At 40.6% G+C, this 18793-nt stretch overlaps 1 protein-coding gene across 1 annotated transcript; it reads left to right on the forward strand.

Moving 5' to 3' along the window:
* Positions 1-9766: 9766 nt before the first annotated feature.
* LOC308309674 (kinesin-like protein KIF21A) lies at positions 9767-17804 on the forward strand (the record flags this gene model as incomplete). Its single annotated transcript, XM_080755586.1, has 5 exons — positions 9767-9866; positions 10461-10511; positions 10711-10841; positions 17193-17363; positions 17589-17804. 5 exons carry the CDS (start codon positions 9767-9769, stop codon positions 17802-17804), a joined length of 669 nt encoding a protein of 222 aa, XP_080611712.1.
* Between the last annotated feature and the right edge of the window lie 989 nt (positions 17805-18793).

Raw genomic sequence — 18793 nt, forward strand, 5'->3', positions numbered from 1 at the left:
TGTGTTTTGAACAAATACCTCCTCGATATCGATATTGTGATGGTAATAATTGCATTGTGATGATAATATCGCATTGTGACGATGAATATCATTCATAACGTATTGTGTCGATGAATATTGCTGATATCGTAGTGTGACAACAATATTGTTTTGTGATGATCAATTAATTTTTTTCCTTTTTTTACTGTTCATAAATAGCAAAGATTGCAGGTCTACTTGCTCACAACGCATCATGATAAAACACCTTGTAAACGTGCAGATCGGGTATATGCACTATTTTTGATTACTATTACCGGTAATATTTTTTTGAACAAATAGTGCTTAAGTGATTTAAAACCAGGAAAAGACAACACTCATACCATATCGCGATATTACAATATCCCAAATCCCAGACGGTATTTTCTAGCCTCATACCGTAGTATCATGATACAGTATCACTGTGCAGTGTACAGTATAATATCAATCTATTGCCCACAGCCCTAACTGTTAATATCATAACTACTGCTGTCTGAAACGTTGGGTTCTTTCCCAGACGTTGACAAATAAAGTGCTGAGAGCACAACTTGGCCCGTCACACAGACACACAGTAATGTGCTTGTAATTGGCTCCGATGCAAGTGAGAAGGCAGAAGCCAGGCATGGTTTATCTGTTCTTTTGGATTAGGTCTCCATCGGCACAGTAATGAATCACAGGGAAGTGACTGGCTGCTATAGCAGCCTGAGCGAGAAGAGCGGGCGCTAAAGGACATGTTCCTGAAGGAACCCACGACGCTAGATTCCATTTTACCCGGCCATTGCCGGCCAAAGGCGAAGTGGCCCGGCCGTGTGTGTGTGGGTGTGTTATACATTTTTAAACACGGTGAAAAACAAGGACCCACCGTCTTGTAGGAAACAATTTATTGGATTAGATTAAATAAATTCCAGCAATTTTCTAAACTAATATTACTTTGATTTCCTAAATTTTATTAGAATTAGATTGCCTATTTAACGAGAACAATGTAGCTTGTTTCCCTAAGCTATAGTTAAGAACCTAGGCTTCAGCTGTTTACAAAATCATAGGGGCCTATCTTGAATCAAAATAAATAGGGCTACTAGAAAGCTATCTGCAGTTCTTCTCAAAGTAATGGTGTGATTCATCATTCTAGAATGTAAATCCACCATACCCATGGAGTAAAATAAAACGTGTGATAAAATGGGGTGATTCTACCTTTTTATATTTTATTTTCTGGCCAATATGGCCTTCAAGATTCAAGTTGCAAGCCTCTTGTAATTGCAAGGTTGACGTAATTCACGGTCCCCAAGCCACCGGTTGAAACGTGTCCATGAACTGCGGAACAGAGGATGTGGCAGGGTGATGGGAGGCATGGATTCTCCTATTGTTTAGCTGAGGATCTGCCGTGTCAGGTGCTGATCAACCCATTGACATACAGTATATATGGATATGGCCTACTATTGCTATGACATTATTGGTGCTTCGGCTAGCAAATACGCTGTTCAAATAACTAGTTTTGCAAAGTGGTTGCAGAGTGCGGATGGCGAGGACAGGGATTCTTTTCTCTTTGGAGGGTGCCAACTCATAGCTGCAGAAACACAAGAGCAGAGTTTGATATGTGCTCAGAAACATTATGACGATACTGGAGCTTAAAGACCCAGTGAAATGAAAAACAACACTTCACACTTGTGAATATGATATGATGACCACATCCGTGGTCATCATATGGGCATACCTAACAATGGATGTCAAAAAATGTTGTGTATTTTTATATAAAAATCGAATTTGAATTACTTCCTGAAAAGGAAAACGTCCTGCTTGATGACGTGTCCAGGCCCACATCAATAGAAGCCTCACCCTTTTGATTCCCATTGCTGTATCGTCCAAACACGTGTGCTTTTGATTACAAACTTCTCCGTTTTTAATCTCATTCAAGATGACATCCAGACAGTCGGTTTATACTTAATTATCGCGCTAAAATATGTATCTGAAAACATTATAGGGTATAAATAAGCCACATAGCAGTAATATGGTACCGCTGGCCGACTATCTGACTTGTAAACAAACGCACTCATGCGTCCTGCGTTTAGCATAGCTACCGTCCCATTGCCTGAAGGGATACGACGCTCTGATTGGTTCAGAAACTTCAGAGCCAGCGTTTCAAGCTGAAACTTCAAAATAAAACGCCCAAATTAACCATGTCACCCTTCTTTAAGTATCTTCATTACAGCTAGGACTCACTAGAAGTAAACATCCAGTCCATTTAGGGTCCTTCTAACTAATAGGGAGAAGAGGGGAGATCAATCGAGTCAGCCTGGGATCCACTCAAGGACCAAACTGGACAGGGCTTGCATTTGCTTCCCTGCATCTTCTCTGGTTCTGAGATACACAGTATACGAGTAAGACGCGCGAACGCGGGAAGCGAACGCACTCAGCTCCATATATGGGCACAAAAGGGGCCAGGTCCACAACAAACAAATCACTGGCCCCTTTTGTGCCCATATATGGAGCTGAGTGGACCTGGCCCCTTTTGTGCCCATATATGGAGCTGAGTGATTGCTGATGCAACACACTCCATATTTGGATAGCGGGACAGACACACGGACACACGGACAGACATGATCTGCTAGGTCTCATAGTAAGTGCTCACTGCGTTTGCAACTACAATGTTTAAACGAACCGGGACAACCCAGGTCGCATGTTTCAGTGGAACTCCACAGGAAACACAGCCTGCGACCGGTTTAGTTTTTCAAACATTGGTCTGGGAGGAAAAAGAAAATGTGAAAATTATTATTAAAGAGTCACATTAACACTCAGGGTTTCGCTGTGTAACAAGGGCACCTCTCAGTGAGTATAGATATGGAGTTGGATTGGCATTCATTGCATAAAGCAGTGTAACCTGGCAGCAAGGCTTCACAGCTTCATAAGGAACAACAGTAGTGTTTCAAAGCGACGGCAGTGCATCGAGGCTTGGCAGCGCTAATAGGGAACAACAGTAGTGTTTCAGTGTGATAGCAGTGCATCGAGGCATCACAGCACTTGGGGACTACTGTCGCATTTCAATGCAGGGATGCTTTCTTTAGGTGTACAGAAATACACACCAGCTACGTGGAGGAATTACAAGGTACATGTAGACGGCGAGTAAAGGACGGTGGCGGTTCGTTTGTATTCAGCACTTGGACTCAATCTATGCTACAGATTGACCTCTATGGCTTCTGGCCATTTGGCTGGGACCCCAACATGGGCAACCACTATGACGAGAAGTACACCAAGATATTCACGAAATGGCAGAAGTAGTCCCTGCGGAGCTTAAACCGCTCAACATGATGGACATGGAGGGACTGCCCAAATGCACCCTCTGACACACTGTCTAGAACCATACACATTAAGCACTAGGCTTCCACTTTTGATATCACTCTGAGGAATGGCAGGAAAATAGCACAGTAATGTGTTTGCTATGGAGATAAAAAGCAAAGTATAAGAAGCCAGGTGCACAGAGATTATTTTTAGGTGGACAAAAGTAAATTGGAGTGTTACACCAGCTGTATAATAGTCAGAGTGAGGAATTGTGAGGCACTTGACTATATTGTGGATGAGACTACAACGGCGGTGGTCATTTGTGGACCATGTTAGATTATGGACCTGCAAACAATTCAGCAAAACTGAATTAGAAGACTGCATTTCAGCTCTGCCTGCTCCAGTCCAGTCCATTCTATCCCAGCCCTGTCATTTCCAGCTGCCCAGCAACCTTAAGCTAAGTCCATTAGGGCAGTGGTTCTCAAACTTTTCAGGCCGCAACCCCCCTCAAATAATCATATTTGAACTGGTGACCCCCACACCCTGACAAACACTTGAATGTGTAGGGGATGAGGCATTCAGTTTATTTGTTGATTTAAAATATTGTGAAAATAGCCTATCTAAGAGCTCACAACCCCACGAAATAATGGCCTTTTTCTTGTATTATTTGACATTTTAGTTTGTTGATTGCTTTTGATGCAGTATAAGATATTAAAAACGTTAGGCTACTTAAATTGTCACTTCACTGTCATCTCACCAAAATCTGGAGACTCGGTCCCGACCCACCGGTTGAGAACCATTTTATTATTATTTTTTTATTATTATTTTTCAGAAGCATTTGAACCTTTGGTTAGCTGGACTAACATATAGCCCTGTGAACGTGTTTTAACCCATTAAGACCTGCGGCCAATTCTACAAAATGCCTTCTAAATCATCAGTTCTCACACTTTCAAGATTTGTCCAAAATGATCAAAAATAGTAGATGTACAAGCTTGTGCTATCTTTGAATAGGCAACACAAAAATCTAAAATGACACAGATGCGTTCTCGGTTTTAATGGGTTAACCGTCATGCTCTATAAAATGAACTAGCACTTTATGGTTAGTTATGAATTAAGGCCTTTTCACACAACGTCTGATTTTTTTTTTCTTTTTCTGGCAACTTAGATTTTGCACACAGTGAGAAACTGCCCTGCCATGATAGTGCGTTATATTTTTAACTGGAAACTTTTTGACTTCGAAAGTCGAAAGGGAAACACTCACATCCCGACACATTTTTTCCCAGGTGCTGAACAACACTGTGTGCATTGGAAAAGAAAGAAGTGAATTGCGCACACTATCCCAGCAGAGAATTTATTAAGCAAAACGTTTTACGACCACTGTGGGTCTTCATCGGACCTGATGAACATGATTTTTTTTTGTGAATGTTCACCCCGAAATAGGGATGTTGTTGGGGTTCAAATGGTTACAAATAATCTCCACATTGGTGTTCCGTTTCTCTTTCGGTCCAGGTATATTGCTGTAACCATATTTCAGGGATTTTCCTTTTATTTATTTTCCTCAGTAAAATCACTTCAGACTTGTGTGAAAGGTTGGAGTAGACGGGTTACATTAACCACATAAACCCCTAGCATCACTCACATGCAGGTGAACATCGTCAATAGCTAGATTTAGTATAGGGGGAAAGAAGGAAGTAGGCCTGGTCTCGGCCTATGCAATGTGCAGTAGATGACCTTTTGTGTCTCTTAAAGGAGTAGTTAATCACAAAATAAAAATAAATTAAGAATCTTATGACTGGGGCGGCAGTGGCTCAGGGGTAGTGTGGCCGGTAGAGCGGTCAGATGGGAACCGCGAGGTTCCCAGAGTTCGTGTCGAAGTGTCCTTGAGCAAGACTCTGAACCCCTAATTGCTCCTGATTTGCATGGTTACCTCCGCCATCGGTGTATCAATGTGTGTGTGTGTGTGTGTGTGTGTGTGTGTGTGCATGGGTGAATGTAATACACAATCTATGTAAAGCGCTTTGGATAAAAGCGCTATATAAATGCACAATTTAGCATTGATCAATTACATGTATTTTTTGGTTTGTTTTTGTCACATTCCTAAGCCAATAATCAAATGATTGACTCAGGAATGCGACAAAGAAAGAAAATTAAAAAGGAAAAGGAAATCCGGCTTCATTGGGTGCGTAATTGATAGAAGATACCATAAGTAATTTTTGGGTGAACTACTCCTTTAAGCCCTATATATTGTAGATGTTATTATTGTGAAAAATGGAAGGGAATAATAGAAGAAGAAAAAAACGGAAATGTATGAAATTCTTCCAAAAGGATGCCAGGGTTATTGTGGTTAAACACCATAAAGGACAAGTGCAACATTCCTCCTTGCATTTTACTGCATCTACACTGCAGACATTTGTTTTATTTTTTTCTTATCTTGAATGTAACCCAGCAGAACCAAATGATATCGTTTTAATACAAACCTCTAGTGTCTCAGTGAAGTGGTTATCAGAGCATTACTTACAGCATACAATGAAATGGATATCTAATGTGACTATGTGAAATGGAAACAGGAATTTACAGTATGTGACTGTGTGTAAGTACGTGTTTATTTGTAGTTTGAATGAAAACCTGTGATTGTTTTCATTAAATGGAAGTGTGCTAGCGGGGCTAAGTGTGTGTGTGTGTGTGTGTGTGTGTGTGTGTGTGTGTGTGTGGGCTGCATATACAGGAACATGTTAGAAGATTTATAAAAACCTTAAACATAATAGTTATCTTTCTTTGTTAAGTACTTGATGAAAATAAAAGGCAAAAGAGAAATGTTTAATATTCACCCATTTTTGTTTTACTCAGAGTGTACAAATGTAACCAAATGAATCAAACATCCATAGATTCTGTACTGGTCATATGGAGTGTGTCTTCAGTGTACAGGGTTTGATGAGGTCAGATCAACATATGAAATGTCAGAACAGGTGTGCTCCATATGGAGATCTAAGGGTGGCAGCAGGGGCAGAGTTTTGAGTGTACAGGGTTTGATGAGGTCTGGCCATGTGGGGCGTGTCTTGAGTGTACAGGGTTTGATGAGGTCAGATCAACATATGGAATGTCAGAACAGGTGTCAGCTCCATATATAGAGATCTATCGGGGGCAGTGTCTTGAGTCAGGGTTTGAATAGGGCCCAGGTGGGGTTGGGCCTTAATTTTCAGGTCTGTTGAGAACTACTAGTGCTACCGGGCGCGGCTGCACTAATAACTATGAGGCGGGGCCGTCTAGATTTTTAATGGACAGGTATCAGTCAAAAGAGAGACATCGAAGAGGAAGGACGAGTGGGGCTGGATCAACATATAAGTATGGAATGTCAAAACATGTCAGCTCCATATATGGATATCTAAGGGTTTGAGGTTTTAGGTCAGATGTAGAGTTGCTGGCCGGCTCCATATGTAGATCTAGGTGATGATCTAGTCTTCCCCATGTATGACTATCCGCAGGGTTTGATGAGGTCAGTGTCATGATCTTCATATTTGGAGGTGGCCACATATGGAGCGTGTCATGAGGCGTGATGGACTGACAACCATGTATGAAGGAGAAGATGGATGTGTGGATAGATATATAGACAGACAGACAGATAGACCGTATTTGCAACGGAAATTCAGTTATAGCATAGCAAGTGAGGTAGACACCATTCGAAAACAATATGTCACTAATGAAAAACAAATATATATTGGATGTAAGTAAGACTCAAAATACGGTACATTACAATGATATTAGCAATTTATTTTACTACTATAGGCCTACTACTATTTTAGTGATTATTATTACTATATCTTTACTAATCATATACGTCAAAAATACATTAGATCAAAGCATTAGTTAATTATCAGCTCAAACATAATCTTATTTTATTCATGAATAAATAAATGGTTATAAGTCGTTGGTAACAGCCATTACTAGACTAGACTGTCGTCTTTACGGGTGTGTTGCTGTTACATGCTCTTCTGTATGTTATTGTCTTCTCATAACCATATTATTTAGCATCTGGTCGCTACAGATTTGGTTTGCTCATCATATCAATTTGTTGCAACCAGTGAGCTGATGTGAGATGTACGACGTATACTGTATTAGCACCCTTTTCACATCCAGCCACTCAAAAGTGACATTAAAGCTGAGAGGGAGACCGTGTAGGAGAGACAGAAAGTAGAGTGGGGCTACAGTTAAACACTTGAAGGGAATACGTACTCTGTGGGGTCTGACCGTCTGATCTATAGATCAGCCAAGACTGGTGGTTTTGCAGACGTGGGTACCAACGACCTCGCCTTTAAAGGGAACATTTCAACTAAGAAACTCCAAGAAACTCCAGTCACTCAATGTATATATTTGTAGTAGATAACACTAACAGTAGCTCAATTTTAAATTTGCAACCTATGGCCAGAAAAATTAAGTCTGTGTGTTTGACTAGAGTTTGACTGGATTGCTGGATTACTATACAATGCCCATAATGCTTTGGTGCTCTCACCCACTTTAGGGGGAGGGCTGTCTTACTCAAGCCCCCAGGGAGGCTCTCCAGCATTGAAGCGCTGAGCCCTGCTGGTCAGAGCTGAGAATGCAGGCGGGCCCGTGCATTTAGCATGAGAAAACCCTGTGCAGCTCAGGTTTAACATTGAGCAATTCCACATTTTGGACACCAAATTTTGGTGTCCAAATCGAGTCAATACGGAAGTAGACCATTCTTCCGGGTGCTTCAAAACGCCACTGAGCAACTTCGAAATGAATAGTAGGGGGCGGGGCAGTCCTTTATAACTCTATGGTCTTACTGAGACAACCTTAGAGTATATATTAATAGAGACGGAACCCAGAGGAAACCCTGAGGCGAAATGGACATAGTGGCCGAATTTGGTATTGCAGCGCTGGGCCAAAGCTGGTCCGTTGATAATCATTGCACACATTCATGATGACACGTGTGTCATGAACGCTGTTTCATACGTGAACGTGTGCAATGATAGTCAACGGCCAGCGTGTTTATGTGTTTGGTCCAATCTATGCCAGAATGCACTCTGTTCCTACCCAGAAGGAGGAGTGAAATTGCCTCATGTGCTTTTGAGCAACTTTATGCAAGTGGTCGATGGGAGGAGAAATCCGGTGCCGTCTCTATTAATATATATACTCTAAGGAGACACCATGTAGTCCAAGAAGGAAGTGAGACCAGTGTCCGTGACATCACAGACACTTTGAAATACTAAAATATCTAAAACCACATTATTACCGACATAAAAACCCCAGGAAAGTGTTTCTTGTCTCCCAAACATCATTAAAATAAGATCTGGTTGCAAAAGGGGTGAAGTGGCCCTTTAATGCCATTAGATATATATTATGTTTTGTATACGTAGTAGCCTACATCTGTCTTTCTATGTTTAGGACAACAAAATTGGGTTGCATTCTGCAAACAAGGCCTTTGCTATTTTCAATTCAATTTCATGATGGAATAAAAATGAGATATATCACATATATCACATATCTGATAAAAGAATGATAAGATGAGGCAACATGAGCTCATGTCAGTCTCCACAGCATCCAGTAGAGTTTAGGGGTGCAACAGTTAATCGACTTAATCCATACTTATAAAATAAAAATATTACATTTTAAATAAAAAAGTATCTGTTTTTGGGGAGAACATTTTAAATGTCCCCCTTTTTTTAAATGGCGAAAGTAGCTGCTCTACAAGCTCCCACAAACTAAACCTAACTCTGGGATCTTGTAGATCAGATATATCTTTTTTGATTAATTAATTAATACTTGATAGAATAATCACTATAATAAAATAATGAATAATTGCAGTTCCTAGTTGAGTTCACAGATAACTTTGCATCATAAGGCTTTTCACATGGCAAAAAGCCTGCTTTCAGGTTCAAATTGACTAATGTGATCTTGTCTACGCCACGCATATCTGGTTTTATTATCATCTCATCCCCCTGAATGCTTAGAGAAGCCTAGTCCAGCCAGGAGTCCTTGAGGAGGGGGTTCCAGGGGGTCCCCAGCTAAATTAGTTAATAGCATCAAAATCGATTTAACCACTTTCACTCTAATGTACAACCACTTTAACCCTAATACAAGTAAATAGTAATTTTGAAACATTTTAACAACACAAATCTTGTAAGGCACAAAATATGTTCAGATGTGGGTCATACTACAGTATGAATTTATAAGAGTCCTTGACATGAAAAGGTTTGAGAACCATATGGCCTATAGTGTCTCTCCTCTCACTGCGAGTTTGAATACAACATAGCCAGGTTGCCATGTCCTGGTGAGAACAGACAACACAACAGCGATGTGCTACACCAACAGGCAGGGCGAACTCAAGTCCACACGCCTCCATCTGTTGGCTCGCAAGCTCTATGTGGCAACACATGCCTGTTGTCCATCAGAGCATGCCACGTCACCGCACTCCTGAACACAGGAGCAAACCTGTTGTACAGGCATCCACTTCGCTATGCAGACTGGTCTCTACACCCAGAAGTACACCCAGATCTGGAGCAAGTTCGGGACTCCCATGCAGACTCCCACCTGTTTGCCTCAGAAGAGAACGCGAAGTGCCCGCTCTTCTTCTCAATGAGCATGGGACCATATGGGACTGGATACCCTGGCCCATCGATGGCCCAAAACCCTGCTCTACACCTTCCCCCCGCTGACCCTCATCCCACCCACCAGAGTGAGGACTCAGTTCTATATAGTTAAAGAACTGGATGGATGGATGGAGGGATGGATGGATTGATGAGGATGCTAGGTGGATGGATGCATAAGGCTATGTATGGCAGCAGGGCTTATCTTAACAAATAAATCACATACATTACCTCTTTAACGGTACCAAATGGACCCCTTAGGCCTAAAGGGGTCTGTTTGTAGACATTAACCACATGAACCCTAGCGTTCCTTTTCTGGGGTGAACATTCAGCAACAACAGCAAGCTTGTAGATCAGCTTCTCTTCTACAAGAAAGGTATTTTTTTGCATCAAAATATACATCAAATAAATAACACTATTTTTCTAAATCATTATTCAGTGACAGTTACACACCTCCTCTCCGCCAGGGGGCGGAAACCATCAAAGGCAACAGTTCTTGGATCGTTCGCTGCACATGCGTGAACGTTTTCCCCTATTCCTCCCCCGCTTGACCGCTTCCTCCAGGAAGTGATAGCGGCGCGGTGGTTAACGGTTTCCCCCACCATGGTGGAGTCAGTGAGATTAAAATAAAGCTCGTGGTAAAAAACATTCCAATAATGTCTCCTAAAGGAGGTAAAAATCGTCACGTGGAGTCTGTACGGCTGAAGATACAGGAACACATGGCGTCGGTGGGAGAGGACATCCTGCGTGTTTTGGACAAACTGCAGCCGCATGTATTTGTTAATGTCAGAGTGTTCGTGTTGGAGCGCCTCAGTGCGGTGGGAGCATAGGGTGGGAGAGGTCATATTCAGCCTCTTCCGGAGAGAGCTGGAGACGCTGATTCTGCGGGAGAAACGGAACAAAATGCTGGACGTCATTCTGCAGCCAAACATCAAACTAGAGCAGGTTGGTTCACATGCTTCTGTTGAAACCCATGGTTTGTTTACATACATTGAGATAACTATAGCTACGTGTAGCTAATGCTACTAGTTGAAACAACTAGTAGCTTCACTGTTAGCTCCTATGCCACCAAAATGTGGAATGCCCTACCAACAGTCATTAAGACATGCGAATCCCGTGACTCCTTCAAAACCGCTCTCAAAGGGCACCTACGGATGGCTCCAATTCAAAACTGGCCCCAGTAAACCCACCCCTCCCCCCCCTCACTTTATATGTTTATTTTCCCTTTTTACCTCCTTTATGATGAATTCCTGTTCTGTTCTTTAACTATATAGAAGTGTTTATTTGTACGTCTCTAAATGTTTTGGTGAATTGAACAAGGTGGACCCTATTGTAAACAAGTGTAATGCTTTATGTTGTCTCCACTCACAGTTAACAGTTTTTATATTGAGTTGTGCTTGAAATGTACTGTAATTCTGCAAACTGTTAATACATATTTCAATCAATAGCTTTCGGGTAGCTCTGGTCCATAGCCTTACTGCTTCGATTCTGCCCTGCAGTAAGGCTATGGGACTATCAGTTTTAAATCTCAAATCTAAATCAGACCAGCTTCTCCTCTTTTGTGGAAATCTCACGAACGTTTGACCTACTCACCAATACAAAGACGGGTTGTGTCAATAGAAAGACTACTTTCCTTAGTGGACGCACTCTGAGCCCCCCAATGCCGGTTCTAGTGCAGGTGTTCCCAAACTTTTTTGGACCAGGTACCCCTTTTGGGGTAGATATTTTTCCAGGTACCCCCTCATCCTCGCAACACGGATAACAATATATTTACAACCACAAGCAGTGTTTCCTGCAGGAAAAAGCTTTGGCATGGTGCTGGGCACAGGCCGCAATTTGATGATTAATTAATTAATTTGATTAATTAATTAATAAGATTAATACATTAAGATTAATTTGTATTATTGCTCTTGTATTGCTATTGGAGACACTGGGGGGACACTGGGGGACACTGGGCAGGCACTGAGGAGGCACTGGGGAGACACTGGGGAGGCACTCAGGGGAACACTGGGGAGGCACTGGGAAGGCACTCGGGGGGCACACTGGGGAGGCACTCGGGGGGGAGACTGGGGAGGCACTCGGGGGGACACTGTCTAAATGTAGACGTCTAAATGTAGACGTCTAAATGTAGACGTCTAAATGTATACGTACGTCTACATGTATACAGACGTCTAAATGTAGACGTCTAAATGTGTACGTCTAAATGTAGACGTCTAAATGTAGACGTCTAAATGTGTACGTCTTCTCTTATGGGGGTCCCTGGCATATCTTTTCAAATGGGGGTCCACACTAAGTAGTGTCAATTTGGGGGTCCTTGACATGAAAAAGTTTGGGAACCACTGCTTTAAACACTTTAGCACTTTATGAACATGAACAAAATAGATGGGTCCCCCCTGGAACTCCCTCAGGTACCCCTGGGGGTCCCCGGACCCCACTTTGGGAACCACTGCTGTAGTGGCCCCAAGCAACATAATATTATGTACCCCCCCCCCCCCCCCCCCCCCCCGTGTCCAGAAAAATCTGTAAATTTGCCATGAAAATGCTTCAATCTGGTGCACTTTGAGATCAAAATTAAGAAGCCAGTAGCCCATGTAAGGGATAGGGGATACATAAAAAAATAATAATAATAATCTTCTCCCTGTGACTAAATATACTGAAAATTTCGTCAACAAAACTAGACTAAAATGTTAGGAAGGAACTAGTGGACAAGAGATCCAGTATGAGTCATCTACAATTTTTATTTTTTTCAGCAACTGTAAAAACAGTCATTACGACAGCATCAAGGCCCGACTAAATCAACTGTAGATTTAGTCGACTAAAGTCTTATGACCTTTAGTCGACTAACACTATTCATTCCTATACATTCCAGGTGACTAAAATGTGACTAAAACTAAATGAAAGCCATTCAAGAGACTATGACTAAAGCTAAATTTGCTGCCAAAAACAACACTGCCCACGGTCCAAAATGATGAGAAACGAGGCTAACTTTTTTTTTCAAAATGTCAAAAAACATGGGCTATAACCCATCGTTTTTTTTCATTTTTTCATTTTTTTCAAATCCTCAAAAACGATGAAAAACGGCGTGCCATAGTATGCCGTACGATATGGGCTATAGCCCACGGTCCAAAATGATGAGAAACGAGGCTAACCTTTTTTTTTCAAAATAAAAAAAAACATGGGCTATAACCCATCGTTCTTTTTTATTTTTTCATTTTTTTCAAATCCTCAAAAACGATGAAAAACGGCGTGCCATAGTATGCCGTACGATATGGGCTATAGCCCACGGTCCAAAATGATGAGAAACGAGGCTAACAAAATTTTAAAAAACATGGGCTATAACCCATCGTTTTTTTCATTTTTGTCAAATCATCAAAAATGATGAAAAATGGCGCGCTATAGTATGCCGTACGATATAGGCTATAGCCCATGGTCCAAAATGATGAGAAACGAGGATAACTTTTTTTTTCAAAATTTCAAAAAACATGGGCTATAACCCATCGTTTTTTTCATTTCGTCATTTTTTTCAAATCCTCAAAAACGATGAAAAACGGCGTGCCATAGTATGCCGTACGATATGGGCTATAGCCCACGGTCCAAAATGATGAGAAACGAGGCTAACTTTTTTTTTCAAAATTTCAAAAAACATGGGCTATAACCCATCGTTTTTTTCATTTTGGTCAAATCATCAAAAATGATGAAAAATGGCGCGCTATAGTATGCCGTACGATATAGGCTATAGCCCATGGTCCAAAATGATGAGAAACGAGGATAACTTTTTTTTTTTCAAAATTTCAAAAAACATGGGCTATAACCCATCGTTTTTTTCATTTTTTCATTTTTTTCAAATCATCAAAAATGATGAAAAACGGCGCGCTATAGTATGCCGTACGATATGGGCTATAGCCCACGGTCCAAAATGATGAGAAACGAGGCTAACTTTTTTTTTCAAAATTTAAAAAAACATGGGCTATAACCCATCGTTTTTTTCATTTTTGTCAAATCATCAAAAATGATGAAAAATGGCGCGCTATAGTATGCCGTACGATATAGGCTATAGCCCATGGTCCAAAATGATGAGAAACGAGGATAACTTTTTTTTTCAAAATTTCAAAAAACATGGGCTATAACCCATCGTTTTTTTCATTTTTTCATTTTTTTCAAATCCTCAAAAACGATGAAAAACGGCGTGCCATAGTATGCCGTACGATATGGGCTATAGCCCACGGTCCAAAATGATGAGAAACGAGGCTAACTTTTTTTTTCAAAATTTCAAAAAACATGGGCTATAACCCATCGTTTTTTTCATTTTTGTCAAATCATCAAAAATGATGAAAAATGGCGCGCTATAGTATGCCGTACGATATAGGCTATAGCCCATGGTCCAAAATGATGAGAAACGAGGATAACTTTTTTTTTTCAAAATTTCAAAAAACATGGGCTATAACCCATCGTTTTTTTCATTTTTTCATTTTTTTCAAATCATCAAAAATGATGAAAAACGGCGCGCTATAGTATGCTGTACGATATGGGCTATAGCCCACGGTCCAAAATGATGAGAAACGAGGCTAACTTTTTTTTTCAAAATTTCAAAAAACATGGGCTATAACCCATTGTTTTTTTCATTTTTGTCAAATCATCAAAAATGATGAAAAATGGCGCGCTATAGTATGCCGTACGATATAGGCTATAGCCCATGGTCCAAAATGATGAGAAACGAGGATAACTTTTTTTTTCAAAATTAAAAAAAACATGGGCTATAACCCATCGTTTTTTTCATTTTTTCATTTTTTTCAAATCCTCAAAAACGATGAAAAACGGCGTGCCATAGTATGCCGTACGATATGGGCTATAGCCCACGGTCCAAAATGATGAGAAACGAGGCTAACTTTTTTTTTCAAAATTTCAAAAAACATGGGCTATAACCCATCGTTTTTTTCATTTTGGTCAAATCATCAAAAATGATGAAAAACGGCGTGCCATAGTATGCCGTACGATATGGGCTATAGCCCACGGTCCAAAATGATGAGAAACGAGGCTAACTTTTTTTTTCAAAATTTCAAAAAACATGGGCTATAACCCATCGTTTTTTTTTCATTTTTTCATTTTTTTCAAATCCTCAAAAACGATGAAAAACGGCGTGCCATAGTATGCCGTACGATATGGGCTATAGCCCACGGTCCAAAATGATGAGAAACGAGGCTAACTTTTTTTTTCAAAATTTAAAAAAACATGGGCTATAACCCATCGTTTTTTTTTCGTTTTTTTCAAATCCTCAAAAACGATGAAAAACGGCGTGCCATAGTATGCCGTATGATATGGGCTATAGCCCACGGTCCAAAATGATGAGAAACAAGGCTAACTTTTTTTTTCAAAATTTCAAAAAACATGGGCTATAACCCATCGTTTTTTTAATTTTTGTCAAATCATCAAAAATGATGAAAAATGGCGCGCTATAGTATGCCGTACGATATAGGCTATAGCCCATGGTCCAAAATGATGAGAAACGAGGATAACTTTTTTTTTCAAAATTTCAAAAAACATGGGCTATAACCCATCGTTTTTTTCATTTTTTCATTTTTTTCAAATCCTCAAAAACGATGAAAAACGGCGTGCCATAGTATGCCGTACGATATGGGCTATAGCCCACGGTCCAAAATGATGAGAAACGAGGCTAACTTTTTTTTTCAAAATTTAAAAAAACATGGGCTATAACCCATCGTTTTTTTCTTCATTTTTTTCAAATCCTCAAAAACGATGAAAAACGGCGTGCCATAGTATGCCGTACGATATGGGCTATAGCCCACGGTCCAAAATGATGAGAAACGAGGCTAACTTTTTTTTTCAAAATTTCAAAAAACATGGGCTATAACCCATCGTTTTTTTCATTTTTGTCAAATCATCAAAAATGATGAAAAATGGCGCGCTATAGTATGCCGTACGATATAGGCTATAGCCCATGGTCCAAAATGATGAGAAACGAGGATAACTTTTTTTTTCAAAATTTCAAAAAACATGGGCTATAACCCATCGTTTTTTTCATTTTTTCATTTTTTTCAAATCATCAAAAATGATGAAAAACGGCGCGCTATAGTATGCCGTACGATATGGGCTATAGCCTACGGTCCAAAATGATGAGAAACGAGGCTAACTTTTTTTTTCAAAATTTCAAAAAACATGGGCTATAACCCATCGTTTTTTTTCATTTTTTCATTTTTTTCAAATCCTCAAAAACAATGAAAAACGGCGTGCCATAGTATGCCGTACGATATGGGCTATAGCCCACGGTCCAAAATGATGAGAAACGAGGCTAACTTTTTTTTTCAAAATTAAAAAAAACATGGGCTATAACCCATCGTTTTTTTAATTTTTGTCAAATCATCAAAAATGATGAAAAATGGCGCGCTATAGTATGCCGTACGATATAGGCTATAGCCCATGGTCCAAAATGATGAGAAACGAGGATAACTTTTTTTTTCAAAATTTCAAAAAACATGGGCTATAACCCATCGTTTTTTTCATTTTTTCATTTTTTTCAAATCATCAAAAATGATGAAAAACGGCGCGCTATAGTATGCCGTACGATATGGGCTATAGCCTACGGTCCAAAATGATGAGAAACGAGGCTAACTTTTTTTTTCAAAATTTCAAAAAACATGGGCTATAACCCATCGTTTTTTTTTTCATTTTTTCATTTTTTTCAAATCCTCAAAAACAATGAAAAACGGCGTGCCATAGTATGCCGTACGATATGGGCTATAGCCCACGGTCCAAAATGATGAGAAACGAGGCTAACTTTTTTTTCAAAATTAAAAAAAACATGGGCTATAACCCATCGTTTTTTTCATTTTTGTCAAATCATCAAAAATGATGAAAAATGGCGCGCTATAGTATGCCGTACGATATAGGCTATAGCCCATGGTCCAAAATGATGAGAAACGAGGATAACTTTTTTTTTCAAAAAAAAAACATGGGCTATAACCCATCGTTTTTTTCATTTTTTTCAAATCATCAAAAATGATGAAAAACGGCGCGCTATAGTATGCCGTACGATATAGTCTATAGCGTATGTGCAGAGCCCTGTGGGACAACACACCGGTCAACGAAGTATATACTGTACACATAGGGTTTAAGTGGTTAATTTTGTGTGTGTGTGTGTGTGTGTGTGTGTGTGTGTGTGTGTGTGTGTGTGTGTGTGTGTGTGTGTGTGTGTGTGTGTGTGTGTGTGTGTGTGTGTGTGTGTGTGTGTGTGTGCGCGCGCAACTGTGCATGCGTATGTGCGTGTGTGTGTGCGTCCAGATGTTTGAGGTGACAGAGGGGGCCCAGGGCAGCGTCACTCCCAGCTACACAATGGAGCCTGCCCATAACGACGGCATGGAGGCGCTGCTCCTGCAGGGAGACAGTCTGTACAGCGGCTCCAGAGACTACTGCATCAAGAAATGGGACGTGGCCAGCAAACGACTGCTACAGGTGTGTGTGCACGAGTTATATATAGACTAGAGCAGTGGTTCTCCACCAGTGGTCCAGCCCGGGGCGCCTGATGGAGGGGAGAGGAACTGTTTGGAATAACGTGTTCCTTCCACGCGCTACGTCCAACAGGGGTCCTCGGACTCTACTTTGAGAACCAGCGCTTCAAACAGCAGTGTACATGCACTTAACCGCTATACTAACGTATGTACTTGTGCCCCACTGCAGCAGTCGTCCAGCCTCCCAGGGCTGTCCCCGGACTGGGTGAGTGCCCTGGCCATGGTACCAGGCAGCCCCATGATGCTGCTGAGTGGCTGCAGAGGCGGAGTCCTGCGACTCTGGAACACTGACACTCTGGCACCCCTAGGGGACGTCAGGGGACACGACAGTCCCATCAACGGCCTGGCCACCAACAGCAGTCATATCTTCAGTGCATCCGAGTGAGTCGACATATAAATACAGACATTTAACCTTCAAACCTTTACAATGGAAGTCTAGAGTTTGTGTTATCTTTTTTTTTTTCACTTAATTTTTATTGAAGGAAGAACAGACACAAACAAAAACTCAACTAACAAGACAATACGGGAAAGAAAAAGGACAAAAAGTTAAAGAAAAAAAGGCTACATTTTTCATATTACAATAAACATTCAATTAAATTCTATTGCAATATCACTAGGCTGAGAGAAGAGATTCCACTTTCCCATTTTTTATAGAATTTATCCTCTTGTAGTCTCAGTATGAATGTTAGTTTTTCCATAGAATACAGTTCCTCAATAATGTCCATCCATTGATCTTTCGTTGGTGGGTCCTGTTGGTACCAGCGTCGTGTGATTGCTTTTTTACTTAATGCTAAGAGGATCTTGATTAAATATTTATCATGTGTTAGAAACTTTTCAGGGATATTTCCCAACAGTAGAAAAGAAACAGACAGAGGTATCTCAAAACACAGAATGGTCTCCAAAGTGGAATGAATATCCTGCCAGTATTTCTGAATTTTAGGACAAGACCAGAAAATATGAGCGTGGCCCGCTTCCTTGTGGCCACATTGTCTCCAGCAAGGCTGTTCTGTTTTCAGTTGTCTTGGTTTAATTTTGGGAGTAATAAAAAATCTCATTAAGTTCTTCCAACAGAATTCTCTCCACATTCTTGAGTTGGTGGATGTAATTTGTGTTTTGCACATGTTTGCCCATTCTTCTGATGTGATGGTAATCTCCAACTCTTTTTCCCAATTAGTTTTAATGTACTCTGTGGAGTTAGACCTAGCTGAAACCAGGGCATTATATATACTGGACACTACTCTTTTGGACTCATGCTTATATGCCTGAATAAAGAGTTTATGTTATCTTAACAGTTTTAATGCCGTGATTAAACAATAGTTTTCCAGATCTCCCTGCCGTGTTTTCACTAACCTTCACTGTGCTGGAGCAGGAACG

The sequence above is a fragment of the Protomyctophum bolini genome (assembly GCF_963924005.1).
Source record: "Protomyctophum bolini genome assembly, chromosome: 22".
NCBI lineage: Eukaryota > Metazoa > Chordata > Actinopteri > Myctophiformes > Myctophidae > Protomyctophum > Protomyctophum bolini.